The sequence below is a fragment of the Vidua macroura genome, chromosome 2 (assembly GCF_024509145.1).
Source record: "Vidua macroura isolate BioBank_ID:100142 chromosome 2, ASM2450914v1, whole genome shotgun sequence".
In the NCBI taxonomy this organism is placed as follows: domain Eukaryota; kingdom Metazoa; phylum Chordata; class Aves; order Passeriformes; family Viduidae; genus Vidua; species Vidua macroura.
Genome location: NC_071572.1, coordinates 80,488,285 through 80,503,287, shown reverse-complemented (window position 1 = coordinate 80,503,287; position 15,003 = coordinate 80,488,285). Strand labels below are relative to the sequence as shown.

The 15,003-nt window shown below is 42.3% G+C and overlaps 1 protein-coding gene across 1 annotated transcript in view; it reads right to left on the bottom strand.

Annotated features, from left to right (window-relative positions):
• Positions 1-10,151, bottom strand: part of TMEM135 (transmembrane protein 135) — a 158,046-nt gene extending 147,895 nt beyond the window's left edge. Inside the window, exon 1 of the mRNA XM_053971012.1 lies at positions 9,973-10,151. Within this exon, the coding sequence (XP_053826987.1) occupies positions 9,973-10,113 (141 nt within the window). The 5' untranslated portion in view covers positions 10,114-10,151. The remainder of the gene's footprint in view (positions 1-9,972) is intronic.
• Between the last annotated feature and the right edge of the window lie 4,852 nt (positions 10,152-15,003).

Sequence of the window (15,003 nt, the reverse complement as noted above, 5' to 3'; positions counted from 1 at the left end):
CAATACCACAAAGATTTGCTTTGTTCCAGCCGTTACAATATATATACCAGGAAATACATCAAGCAATATGAAATGGGAAGTAAAGGAGGAATTTTATTACCTTGTTAACGTTGGCCATAATTGTCAGAAACATTGTCTGCCAGCTATCAAAACTTTTAAGATGTTGATATATCTACAGAGTTCTATCTTTAAGACAATTGGACAATAACATCATTATGGTCAGAATATCACTAAAGTAATCCAAATACACACCTTACACAGTGTCTGTGAAGTGGTGATGTATTTTTAAAGGATTTCTACTTCAATTAAATAACTGCAAGTCCTCAAAAAATGTTCACCATCTGCTGGGAGAACAACACATTCCTAACATATTTCACAGAATTGGTATATTACCTAAAAAACTGCCTATAGCAGACAACAGGCTCAATCTGAATAATAAACATTCTTTTTGTTCAGTTTAATGTATGTCCAAGGTATTATAAAGAAGAGTTTATTTAAGGACTCAAACACTTAAGGTCCTCAAACTTTTTTTTGTCCACAAAAATTGTGCAATTAGCTAACAGGAAGATGTAGCAAACCAGGCTTTTCTCAGAGGTACCCAGGGCTAAGACAAGAGGCCACAGACGAGCTCAAGTATGGGAACCTCTGGTTAGACCTAAAGAAAAAAAGTTTCCATTTGAGGGTGGCTGAATATTGGAGGAGGTTACTGAAAATGACTGTGAACTCTCCACCCCTGGAGACCCTTGAAACCTAACTAGAAAAGTCCTCAAGCAACCTTAAGGCCTCCCAAGGTCCCTTCAGCCTGTGTGCTCATACGACTCCATGGAAGTATACTTTGAGTGCACCATGAGACAATCTTTCATTCTACTAGCATTATTATCTTTAGCTGCATTCATCTCCCCAGGAGTCTCAAAACTGGGCAGTTTTTGGTCAATGCTTAGAGAAGTTCCAAACAAAGCAAGCTTCATATTGCTAGTGCTGATGAGAAGGAAGAAAGACATCCTGTCAAATCCAGACTGCCAGCACATCTCAAAGTCTTGGTTGTGAGAGGGAGATATTCTTCCCAAACATTTTCCAATGAATAGCAGTAGATGTTTTAGAATCAGAGATGGGCTGAAGATTCTACTAAAACTAACCATGGGAAAGTTCTGCCAAAATCTTGTTTCCAAAATGAAGCTTGAACTAAGGATTAAAAAGAAATCCATGCATGAACAGAGCTCTGAAAACAGATTTACACATTACTTAATCAAGTGTCAAGACTGCTTTGAGCATAATGGATTAGGCAATAATGCAATCCAGATAATCTTTCTGCTGAAGGAAAGTCTTAACGTAGTCTAAATGCCAGATAACTAGTTGCTACCCACTCAGCTATTTCTAGCATATTGCAGGAAGGACATGAACACTGGAACAAAATAACTACTTTTTTTTGTTTTAAGAACAGAGCCCTTATATCTAAGTGTGAAGTCTTGCTCCCTCAGACCAAAGTGTAAGAAGTGCAACACAGAAAGATTGGTAACTTATAAATTAATGTGAAATCAAATTCAAAAATTTATTTCTGTAATGTCTCCAGGAAGTTTTAGATTAATGTAAATTTCTGCTTTCCCTTCTCTTTACTATCCTACTCCCAAATGAAAAACAGAAAATAACCAGAAACAATAACACACAAACCATTCCAAAGAAAATTGGTTACACTAATTGAAAGAGAAATGTGTGAGAGCAATAAAGCTTCATGCACACACACAAAAAAAAAAAAAAAAAAAAGCTTAGAAAAGCTTACATATTTAACTGCTTTACAGACATCAACAAAGCTAAATATTGTGTAGGGCTGAAAGCAGGCAAGAGCAGACTATAGAGTTCTTCTACTCTTCTGCTACCAGTGATGTGATTACATGGAAAAAATACCAGATATTTCTGGATACCATTTTGCTGTCCCTATCCGTACCACACATTTCAGAGAAGTATTATTAAAGTGCAGAAAGATTATGAAATCTGATGTCAGAATGCAGTGGTTCATGGCTCCCACTGGGAGACACTTCACTCAAGTCAGCTGGGAGAACATTGTGATGAAAACCAAATTCTTACAATAAATGCACTGGTCAAGGCTTAGCAGTGAATGCAAATCGCAGAAAGAATGGAAGAAGAGGGCATCAGGACATCCAGTAGGTACTTCCTTAGCAAAATAATAAAATCCATAAAGATGCTAACAGATGCATTGGAAAAAAAAATGGTCAGTATTAATAAAGAAACAGACAGAAAAAATATTTTCTAGCATTAACTAAAGAATTCACAACACAGCATTTTGACTCTCCAACATAAAAAATGTAATTATAAAAAATCAGTCCACCAGTTTCAGGATACCTCAGTTTGTGAAATATCATTACTCAAGTCCTTTTTAATTTAGACTTTATATGCAAATATTAAGCCCCATAGATCTAAAAAAAATCTGAATTTATTTATTGTGTCCTAACCATGGAAAGAATATACACAATTCCAACGCCATCCCTAAACCACAGCTACATAGTCTACTGCAAGATTAGAGCTAGGCTATTGGTGCTCCAGCAGAAAAGGAGCACGAGATTCAAACCCAAGCATGATTTGAGGCACCAGCCAGGCCTGATTATTTTCATGATGTGTCATGTAACGCCTACAAGTATTCATCATCCAACCACAATAACCTCAGCTTCACCTCCAGTATCCTTAATCCTCACCTATATTCCTGAACTACAGATTCCACAAGAGGCACTGCACACAAATGATAGTTTGACTTAATGAATGTACTAATTGGCTGATCAATGTACATTTGGACAGGTTACACAGCAGGCTAAAAACACTCCAGGCTTTCTGCCAATTCTGCTGTCCTGTGTACAACATTTTTGTCTCTCCGTCCTCCATCCTCCCTCTTTAACCATGTCCTAAGTCTGTACAAAGTGTATGACTTCAAGGACTACCCCTCCATCAAAATTTGGTGGAATTAGACAACACACACTACACTGACTGATGGAAAATAGAAACAAGCACTACCATCTCTCATTCCTTCACAACACTCAGCTGAAATCAAACACATCACAACAAAATTTTATTAAAGAAAAAGAGGAAAAGAAAAACAGAAAAAATTTAAAACCCTATAGAAATATGCAGACACTTAGCCAAATCCTTTGAAAAGCAGAGTTCAATAGCATATATAAGCACAACTATCTGACATGTTGAGGCACCTTTAAAACACAAATTTAGAGATTACCAATACAACTGTGCACGTGGTTTACATAATCCATGTGCGGCAAGTCATTAAAAACCCAAGGAAAAATTTATAAATTAAGTCGCATGCTAAAAGCAAAGCAATCTCCAGTATTTAAAACAGTTGAGAAAATACCTCAGATTACTCAAATGGTAGGCAGTGCTACAAATACATGTCAGATTTCTTTCATAATTATATTCAATTTTTTATATGTTCTTTTAGAACCATGTGCAAGTTTTTATAAATTTTACAACATTACTCCTTTGTTTTATAAAAATTATTTTTAAGTGCTTTGGAGTAACTGTATCTCAAAATGCCCTCAGGTAACACTTGAGTTTTGAAAGACACTTGTTCAAATAAGCAACTTCTTTCTCATGCATCCTCTAAAACAAACAGATTTGGTTTTCCTCAATCAGCTAGTCCCTTCCTGATTTCACATATTACAAAACCTGGCTTCCACATTGTTTAATTTCAAAACTCAGTTTCTGCAATACTCTGTGGAAGAAGAATGTGTGCCTCTTGCTCTGAGTTGCCCTGTCTCATGCAAGATGCTATATGAGGATCACCATCAGTGGGTTGAGTTGTTTTGATCTGGATTTTTTAAAATTTTCCATATCATTCAACTAAAAAAAAAGAAACAAACAGTACTCACATTCTTTGAATGACATCTAAATTACCTTCAAGTCTGGAATCACTCTCATTCCATGACAACTTATCTTCACTATTTGTTTTCCTTCTACTGAAATGAGTTGGAGACTGTATTTCATTCCTCTTAAAATGTCTAACTCAGCATAATTTTCAAGGATTGCCCTCCCACCCTGAAATTCTTGCACTCTACCGTAAAGCTGTACCAACTTAAGAGAACAGATTTATTCCTTGATAAACAGTCCCTGCTAGTTCGCAGTATTTGTAGTGTCTTTACCAAGATCTTTGCTCAATCAGTCAAGGCTGAGGCTTTCCCTGATTTCCAGCATTACCGTGATGCAGGCTCCTGGTTAACCCTTGCATCTTTGAGCATAAATTTTTCAGTTCATCTGAATTTATTATATGGTTCTTTTTAAATTCTCAGCATATCTCAGCAAAAGATTCCTTTTGTTTATTTTCAATTTATGAAATTTTTATAGTGTGGCCCAAAAGCCACCTGAACAGAGTGGAATGATCACAGCCTGGAATGAAGAAGTCACAGATTCTTACTTTACTAACATCTACGCTAATTTTAGTCATATTTAACCCAGCTTCCAGAAGAATCTAAAGACAAGAAGACAGTGACCTACATGTCATTCATAACATAGCAGAGAGACACAGGACACTGCACAGTACTAAGATGAACAGATATCCAAAAGAAGGCAATCACATAACACCATCACAGTAACTCTAGGTACTGGATCAGACAGAAGAAAGATTATTGACAGCCTAACCCAGAGATCCAAGCTGGCATCAGAAGCATATTCCACAGTAACACAGTTCCTCCTTAGTCTCCCCACCCTACTTCTAAACACACAATGGTTTGCAGCACATACAAGGAAAAATCACATTTTAATATACCCAGCAATTCCAGAGTATTTTAGAATACAGTCTGGGCAGTGCAGCCTTCTTGCACACCTCAGTAAGATGATATATGATGACTCCATCTATTCTGGCAGATAAGAGAAGATCCACTTTAGTGTTAGCTGGCTCTCCACCTTTGCTCAGGACCAGCTCAAACAGCTCTCCCAAGGGAAGCTGCATGCAAAGCGAACATGAAGCAGCAGCAGCACAGCCCACGTGCACCATCCATCCTTGGGTACAACCTCTGGCCCAATCCTACAGCAATGTACATACAGTCAGGAAAGTGATGTGAGACTCACACTTCAGCGTGATCTTTGGCTGGTGATTCTGTCCCACTTAAAACCATTTTCAAAATAATTCACTAGCACAATAAGAGAAGAGTTGCTCTTGCTCTTGTTGCCTCCAGTCAAAGAGTGATTTACCTGTGAACTGACCTGCCAGCTGCCACATGCTGCTTGCACTGCAGCTCCCTGGCCCATGCTGCACTCATACCAATGTCCCTCCCGCTGATATTGCAGAGGAAGGAAAAACACTTTGTATTTATACAATAGCTGATAGCATTTGTGTCTCTGACAATAAGATACACAATGGTATTGTATTCCTAGAGAGGTTACAGAATAAAGAATGGTGATTAATATACAGAATACAGTTATTGATGGGTCAAACAGGGCTCAGGAAGACAACAGCACATGAATCCTAGGTAGGGAAAAAAATCCTTCTGACACAGAAAGAGAACGAAGCAATTGGCATCTAAAAACCTGAAGATTATTCTAGGCATAGGAAGAACCAGATATGGCACAAGTATGAAGAAATATTAGAAGTGAAACCAAAATGAGAATCAAAAGTAAGAAAATGACCATGAAAAGAGTATGAGAAGAAATTAATGAAGGAAAAAAATCAATAAAATAGGGCAAGTGCTGAGGATCATTAAAATCTGTACTGGAGTAGCAAACTCTGGTTACATCAGTTCTAAAGAGTTGGCTAAACCATCCCTCAGTGCAGAGGACATCTGAAACAGACCCGCTGGCACCCACACTGCACTAGGCCTGCTGCTCCTCTCCTTTATACCAGCAAATCTGTGTGGGAGAGGTGTCTGGAGTCAGAGCCAGGAGTAAGCCAAGAGTCAGCTTGGGCCAGTGCTCAAGCTGTGCTCTTTAGCAGCAGGAAGGAAGGGCAACAGATATAGGGGAGGAAGGGGTTGGTGCTGGGAAGGAAGGGCAGGAAATGGAGGTGGGGAGAGGAAGACCTGTGTTTGAAAGGGAAAAGGGCAGGACAGAAGTCAGATTGGAAAGTGAGAGAGGGAGCCTGTCTTAAATTAGGTGAAGAGAGTACACAATCAGACTAAGAGAAAGGAAAGGTGAATGGCATGACTGACTCTTGCCATCCCACAGGCAAAAGGTTAGAAGAATGAGTTCTAGAATTGCTACTACAAAGTAGCAAACAAACAATTTTTACCTTATTTAGATTAGGTGAAAATGTTACCTGATCAGATTATCTCTGATACACTACAAAGACTTCATAACAATGACTGAGCATATTTATCTACTGTGCACTATCAGCAAACAAATGTCTAAAATATAGAAACCCCCAGGAAACAGAGGACTTTGCTCTAATGCATGTGATGAATAGCACTTTACCCATGTGAAATCAACAGAATCTTGGGAAATGGAAGCTGAGATAACTCAAAGCCAGTATTCCAGCCTTTTCCCAGCTTCAGGCAATTTCTCTGTTAAATTATTTTCTTTTCCTCATCTCTGTGAATTTCTAGAAGTCTGACTTCTCCAGCTTTGAAAATACAAGATGACACTTTCCCATTCTGTTTAGCTTTGACTAATGTAAAAACAAAGTATAGATAGAAGAAAATACAGCAAATTCTGAGGAAGGACTTTTTCATTGAAGTTTCAAGATATCAAGCCAAATAGTTTTCAAAAAGCATAACTACAAGGTTTATGAAAGATTGTTTATGGGTTCTTCAGCAGGTATAGATGTTCAGTAACTTTTTCTTTTTTTTTAAGTGGATCTCATAAGACTTGCATATGGGGATATTTGGTTTGTGAAAACATAAGCAGCCTTAATTACAAAGCAGGCATTCCTGTCAGCCACTTCATATGGGGAGGAACAATTCAATTTAGATGTGAAGCCCATTTTCACTAAAGTAATCCATTTGTACTGGAGCAAAAATAAAGACAGTGGAAGTATGGTGTCTCAAGGCTATATTTTTTCCAACTAAAAAAAATACTCAAGCACAATTACTGAGAAGGAAAAAAAACAACAACAATTAAACAAAGAGTACAGCACTACTTAAAAGCAAAGACTCTATACAGTCATTTACTGACAGCCAATATTTCACTTCTTAACACCTCTTAATTCAGCTCCATCAGTCTCCCACAGACTAAAGAGAAACAAAGCATTTAGAGATGTGGGGTGAAGCTGTTATGAGTTTGGACTCTGGATTGTAACTGTCCCTAACCACATTCTCCCACAGAACAACCTCTGGCTATTTATTCTCATCTATTCATTCTCATTCATTTCTACACATGCTTTTGTGAAAGGAAACTCTTTCATCTCCTTTCCTTAGTTATTAGCTTGTAGCAACAGGAGGAACAATCAGAAGCCATTTTACAGGCTTGACATAGAAAAATGAAGTGCATTTTTTGTTGCTGAGCTCTACAAAGGACCAGGACTAAGTACTACCAGAAACATTCTGAACACACACTAATATAACTATAAAGACAAAATAACTTAAGTCCATCCTCTTACGTGAACCTGAACATTTCTGCTGTACAACTGCGGTATTTCATTTACAATTAAAAGGTTTTCAAGAACAGCTGTAAGTCCAGCGAAGAATGACTTTTGTGATGACTCTCTTAATTCAAGATTTTCTTTCCCTGCCAGGCTATTTAACTTGCAAAGCTTCTACTTCCTCCTCTGCAGCCCATATTGCACCCTTTTCCTCTTTACCTTACACTGGTTCTGGTGCTCATCAAATCCTGCTTAATAATCCAATTCAATTCATTACTGCATCTGAAAATGACCCCAGCTAAAAGCAGGGTAAGTAACCTCTTCTGGGTTAGCGCATGGAGAGATGAGGTCCAGGATCAGACAAAGATCATAGTTATGTGTCTGAGAGCAGAGACTTGCAAGAGCATCCTCTCCCTTTAGACAAGATTTGAGAGCAGCTCAGCTTTAGATTACTCCGGCAGGTCAAGTTAAACACTGTCAACAAAAAACCTAAGAGAAACTAAACTGAACTACAAAGAAAACAGTGCAAAAAGTGAGGCAGAGGTTTTATAATATAGCAGGACATTGGTTGAGAAGGTTCCCACCTCACTTTGGGTTTGTGACAAGATGTAACTGTCTATGGGGTCACAATGCAAAATAAGTCAGGAAAACATTTTGCATTTTTAGGTTTGTTTTTCTTTTCAAAGAAATAAAAAGTGGGACCTTTGCCCCTAACTCATGCCCGCACAACTGAGTGAACCATAACAGAGCTATGAGCAGGAAATTTCTTTATTTGTTTGGCTGTTGGGGATTTTTGATTTAATTACAGAACTGTTTAAGCTGCTTTATGCTTAGCCAGACCTGAAAGATCACCACTACACCTCTCATGGCTCACTTCAGAACCATGCTCTGCTGGTACAAGTATTTATGCTCCTACAGAGCAAACTAGATAGAAAACAGATCCAAAGAAAATAGTACTGGTTAAAGAAAGAGGAGAAGAGAGAATGTTCTCTGTTTCATGATACAGCTCACTGTATGCTCCCACCAACAGCTGCCACTACTGTCTGTGGCAGTTCAGAGTGAAAATATTCACTGTCAGACATGACAACTCCTTAGGTTCACACTGCTACCAATTACTGTTTTATCATATAAATGGATGGCATCATAATTTTCACTCAAGAAACTCTTCAATGGGAGCTTAACCGAATTATGTAGGATGCTGCTGTCACACTCCTTTCCTTCTCTTTATTACCTAGATCAATAATTTTGTTGCACCACCACCACTGGTGCAGACTCAACGACTTGTGCTTCTTTCTGTCAAGTTAGCTTGGGGGCAGGTCAGTGGCCAGCTCACTCATCATTCCCCCAGGTACCACTATGGGAGAAGCAGGGAGGCGGGGACAACCACGCTCACCTGCAGCGATTCCAACTTAGATTGGCTTTCAGGGTATGTTTACACAGGTGATGCAAACACATCCCAGCTCTTCTATCTACACCCTAATTTGCTGGAAATGTGCCAGCTGCAACTGAGGTGATATAACCAAGTCTAATTGCACACTCACACTAAGATAACTCACCTGTAGGATACTCTCTGAATACTCAGACTCCTTTAGCTTCCATAAATTTTTTTAGTCTTGCTGCATTATGCAATGGAATCTCCTTGATCTTAAAGCACTGATTATGAAGGTGTCACCAACACACGTGCATTACACTTGCTGCTGCCAAAGACACAACGCTAGCCTCCCAGGCAAACACTAAGGCTTTTCATTCAGGTATCATAGGTATTGGAAGATGACAAAAATATGATGTTCAGGCATGTGCCCATGCCCCTCTACCCACCAGCACCTATCCTCTCACAGTATGTTATGTCTCCAGATGCCACCATCCCCTATGTCTTTCCTCTGCCCTACTTGGCCCAGATTCAACATATTGTCCCTGTCATACCTTTCCTCCCTCAAACACCAGGTTCCCCCCACCACACAACCCTCCAGCCCTTACAGCAAACGGCCCCACCACCATCCCTCTCCTCCCCAGCACCAGACTCCACACCAAACCATACTATTTGCGATTCTTTCCCTTCACTCCAGGGTCAGGCTGCCTCTTGACTTGCTGTCAAGGCTGTTTCCTGCCCTTTGCCTCTGACCATAACCCTCTGCCCCCACTCTAGACGAGCTTCCCTAATATGCCTTATGTCCTTCCCTGCCACCCCAAGCCGGGCTCTCCTCGCCATGGCACCGCTTGTGCCCTCCCCAAAAACATCCTACGCCCCTCCGCTCAGGCCAGGCTCCCACTACGTCTTTTATAGCCCCCTTCCACTCCAGGCCAGGCTGCCCCCTGAGCTCTAGTATCCACCCAAAACCAAGGCCAAGCTCCCCTCTCTCTGATGCCCTTCCTGCCCTTGTCGTCTCAGGCCAGCCCCCGCCTTGGGCCGGGCTGCCGCGCACACACACGCACACACACACACCCACCAGGTAGAGGGTGCCGTAGATGCGGAGGGACTCTGCCAGGGCGCTCTGGGTGACGTGCAGCACAGCCCAGGAGCACTTCGGGTGCCAGGTGTGCCCGATCTCGTAGCAGCTGTGGGGGATGGACTTGCTCAGTGCCGCCATCTTTGCAGCGCGCGCGCGGAGGGGAGGGGAGGGGACGGGAGGGGGCGCGGGGCGCGCGCGGCCGCCGCGTCACCGCCGGTGCCGGGGGAAGAGGTCGCGCGGGGCGCTGCGCGCGCCGGGGTTACTCGCGGGCACAGCCGCTCTTCCCACGCCCCCGCCCCGCGCGCGCGCCGCTCGCGTGAGGCCCGCAGCCAATCCGCGGCCGCCGGGGAGCGGCCGGGGCTGCGGGTGGCGCGAGCCGCGGGGCGGGGGAAGGGGGGGCCGCGCGGCTGAGGGCGTCTGTGTCCTCCGTCTGTGTCCTCCGTCTGTGTCCGCCGTGCCCTTGGGCGTCCCGTCTGTGTGTCCCGTGCCCCTCCCGCATGTGTCCCCTGTGCCCCGCATGTGTCCCCTTCATGTGTCCTGTGTGTCCTGTCATACACCCGTCGCGGCACGGGCACTTAAGTGCCTGTACGAAGCTATGTTTCTGTACTTGGTGTGGTCAAAATCGCAGCTGTACGGATTTTGAGATGTCTGCGGCGAGAGCCGCTCTCACGACTCGGCTGATTCTCGTGGTGGTGGTGAGGAGTTTCAGTGTAGGGCAAGGAGTCTACGCTGAGCAGCTCAGAATTAAAGGTCATGTCGCAGTTTGCTCGCCGCCTGTGACGGCAGCGACATCTCCTTCAGCTCACTCCACCCTGTTCCTTCTGGTTTTCATGTCATCCTGCTTCTCCAGAGCCCCTGGGTAATGTCAAACACTGTTTCCTGTCTTAATTGGTGTGGCCTCCTCACACACTTAGAAGCCTGTCTCCTGTGGTTAGAGTGTTTGCAGGCTAGCTGGAGTGTTTTGTAAACTTGCTGGGAAGTAGATTGGCCTGTGCATGAGTCCACGTGCAGAACTGTGTATTAAGTGCAAAGTCTTCCTAAAAAGAAATCGTTTAATTATGAGCACAGTGATACCATAAAACTGAAAAAATGCACACATGCTCAGGCACACACACACAACATCCCACGTGTCCCTTGTGTCCCTTCACTCCGCAGTGGACAACTATAGGGAGTGGCTCCCAGTGCCCCAGCAGAAGGTGGGATGGTGGGCCAGGGAGACAGCTAATTAAGGTTTAAATGGACCACTGGAGGTCATCTCATCCAAGCTTCCTCCTTAAAGCAGCATCCCCTAAAGCACGTCACTCAGGATTGTGTCCAGGCAGCTTTTGGATATCTCTAAATTGAGGGAGGCTCCACAACCTCTCTGGGCAGCCTTTTCCAGTGCTTGGTCACCCACACAGTAAAGAATTTCTTCCTCATGTTTAGGTGGAACTTCCTGTGCATCAGTTTCTGCCCATTGCTTTGTGTCCTCTTGCTTGGCACCACCAAGAAGAGCCTGGCTCCATCCTCTTGACACCCTTCCTTCAAACACTGATAGGCAGAGGTGAGGTCCCCTCTCAGTTTTCTCAGGCTAAAGAATCCCAGGTCCCTCAGCCTTTCCTCATACAAAAGATGTCTCAGTCCCCCAATCACCTTTGGACATGATGGAGTTTTTACAAAACCATGAAGGCAATGACTGATGACACAGTTACAGCTCAATTGCAAAACAGGCATCTGGATCCAGCTGGAAATTTTGCTAATTTAGGGACTAAAGGGGCAGTGTGTATCAGGACCTGAGGATTTTATTTGTGTCTCTGTTAAATAACAGTTCACAAACACTCTGTCCTCATAAAGCAAGTATGCTCTGTATGACCTGTGCTGAGGTCAAGTCAAGAAGAGATTGTTTCAAGAGCTAGGTGGGACATACATCCTGAAGTCCATAGGAAGATCAGCAAACTAACCTGCAGTGAAATGCAGACTTATAACAGATCCACAGCAGGAAAATTCCATCCTCTTACAGCCTGGCTCCAAAAAGGACTGTTGAAGAGCTCACCTCGCTGATAATACTTAAGATCATCCTCACAAAAAGATAGAACTAATTTGTCACTGATTTTGCTAACTCCTTTACTGTTTTTCCAAAGGAGCTTGTTTGGGTGCAAGAACATACTTGCATTTCAATTTTAGCAGCCCAGAGATGGGTAGGATGGATGGTTCACAGAACTTGGAGCCACTGAGAGACTATTTGCAGACTCACAACAAGTCTGCAGTAGGAGATCTTTGGCCTAAATAGTTCAATTATGCTATTTCAGTCAGCGTATCTGACCAACCAACCCTCTTCAGGTAGAACTCTGTCTATGATAGTTTGTATTTAAAATCTAGTAGAAGGCCCTAGAGATAACTTTTTTTAAAAATTCAGCTTTAGTGCTGGGGTACAGCTCTTCTGCAGCTGCATCTGTGTGGCAGCCTCAGTGACTGAATATTGCTGTTGTGCTGACCCTCACAGGGAAGCAGCCTTGGCAATATAACCTGCTGCAGTGCTGTCTGGACTTTGGCTTGGACCTAGTACCTTGCTTGCTGTTTTTGTAGTACTCTGTAAAACACTACTTGTGGGCAGAAAAGGCAATTATTGCCTAAGTTATGGATTCTGGCTCTCTTTGCTTGCATGTTTTGGCTTTGATAATACTCTGGGCTTACGGCTTGCTTGCTGCCTTGTATTTGTAGGCAGAGAGCTATGGCACATACAATAGCAATTGCACAAGCTGATGATTTCACATCTGACACACGTTTCTGCAGACAGTCCTAATTTTGGGACCACTTGTCCAGCTCAAGTTAAGCAAAACTGGCAAAGACCCAACAAGATTGCTCATTTGTGCGGCGCCCCGATCAGGCTGAAGTGTTGCCTGCTCAGAACTGCAGGCTTTTTGCATGTGTCCTGTTGGGTCAGCTGAGGAAGACTCTGATGATGCACTGATAAAGAAAGCAGCGCTGTCCTGACCTTGCTCCAGGCTCTTTTCCATGGGGTTGCAATACTCTGAGAAGAAGCCCTGGGGGTGAAGCCACATGGAATAATGCTCATGGTCCAATTGGCATTGGATGCCACCCCAGGCTACTCTGACCTGGGAAACCTACCCTTGATTGGAATAGGGACAAAAAAGTCTCAGAAAAGGATGGAATCTCATGAATTAAAATAAAACACTGAAGACTACTTTTGCCCCATAAGTACCCAGGGTTTTTAGGAATGCTCCTTGTTGCATGAACAAGGCTCTATACTGGGAATAGCAGGGTGTGTCTATAATGTTGCTTAAACAAACACTAGTGGTGAATCCTGTGGCATAAAGCCAAGTGATGTGGCACACACTCTTCAGAGCTTGCCTTGTAATATCCAGGTGCCTTGGAGAGAACTACCCAGAGTACCGAAACCAAAGCCAGGGAGAGAGCTAATTGCTAAGTAACATGGATGGTGGGGGAGTTGAGACTGCTCAGCTTGGTCCCTGGTCCTTGTTGATGTAGCAGAGTCAAATATACCAATGTGTCTGAATAAAAATGTAGGCTGACAAAAATATGAGCCTCATTAGACTAGGACAGCAATGATGTCCTGGGCTCCACGCCTTGTGCCACAGAAGGGAGCGATGTGGCAGCATCTCACTGCATTGGGACTCTGCTCCTGTTGCCCATGTTAACAAACTGCAGCTTTCAATACAAGTCCCTGGCCAGATTCACTCTTTAGGAAGGTACCTTAACTGATGGACAGCACTGCAATTCTTTAGTTTACCCATGCAGATGATAACTGATTATATTAGGGAGGCAGATGGCTTGGGTAGCAATTGCTGAATGAAGAAAAGTAGTCCCTTCTTTTCCAGGTTTTAGTGGGTCTCACAGTTTAGAACATTCTCTGCTGCTATCGTCATCATCTGCTAAGTCTGGTAAATTAAAAAATAAATTACATAAATTTAAAAATACATTACAAATAAATTACATATCTCATCCCATGAGAGTTACTGGAGGTGTGAAGATTTTTCTCTTGCCTTCCCACTGTGCAGTTATCAGTGTTAGAAAGTGGCCTAGCCAGGAATACAAGGCAGAGCATTTAACTAATTAGATCAAAATCAGGCAGAAAAAAATAAACTGATGAAAAAAGCCAACTAGGGGACTTGACATTTCAGGAGGCTCTGCCTTTGGGAATGCATTGGGATCTGGGAAATCTCCTTTCTAAATATTTTTATATTTTTAAATATCAGAACAATCTGGAAACATTTTAACTTGGAAGAAATGTTATGCTTTGCCCTCTCCATTCCCTCTTGTTGCTTTCCAGCTTCTGTGCTTTTTTCTTTTTTTTTTTTTTCTTTTTTTTTTTTTGCTATTTGCTATTTGTTTTCTCCCTTGGGACAAGGGATCCAACTTTCCCCTGCTACTCATGCTATTGTCAGTGCCTGCATTTTGGTTCTGGAAGTAACTTCTCTTGTCTGATAAGAACTGCTCTTTCCACCAGTAGGGTTTTTTTTCACTCACTAATTTTCCTGCTTTTCCCATTCTTCCACTCTCATTGTTATTATCCCTCAGCTTGTTCTCCTGCCATCTGTGCAATTGTCTCATGCCTCCATCAAAAAGTTTATGACATCCAGACTGGAAAAGTATTCTGTTGCTAAAAAAGCTAGGTATTAAATTCATTCTTCTCCTCAGGTCAATGGTGACAATATGTACATGCAGATACCTACTTCCTTCAGTAAACTGCATAGAAACTTGAAGATACTGCTCCAATCTCCATTTCTTCTCAAAATCTAGGTGAAGTGGTGGGTACAATATATTATTAGTTTCTTTAGAAACAAACCACAGTCTTGTAACATACATCACTAATACATGAAATGGCTGTATTGAATGGGAGTGAATGGCCATTAATTGAGTGGATTTACTTTGCTCCAAGAAAAAAAAGGGCCCTTTAAGAACTACTTTTCACCTTTGTGCCTGAAACTACTTATGCTTTTAATTTAGCCCATTTTGCATTATTTGAAGAGAGATTATCTTCTGGCTTGCAACCATGAATGCTACTTG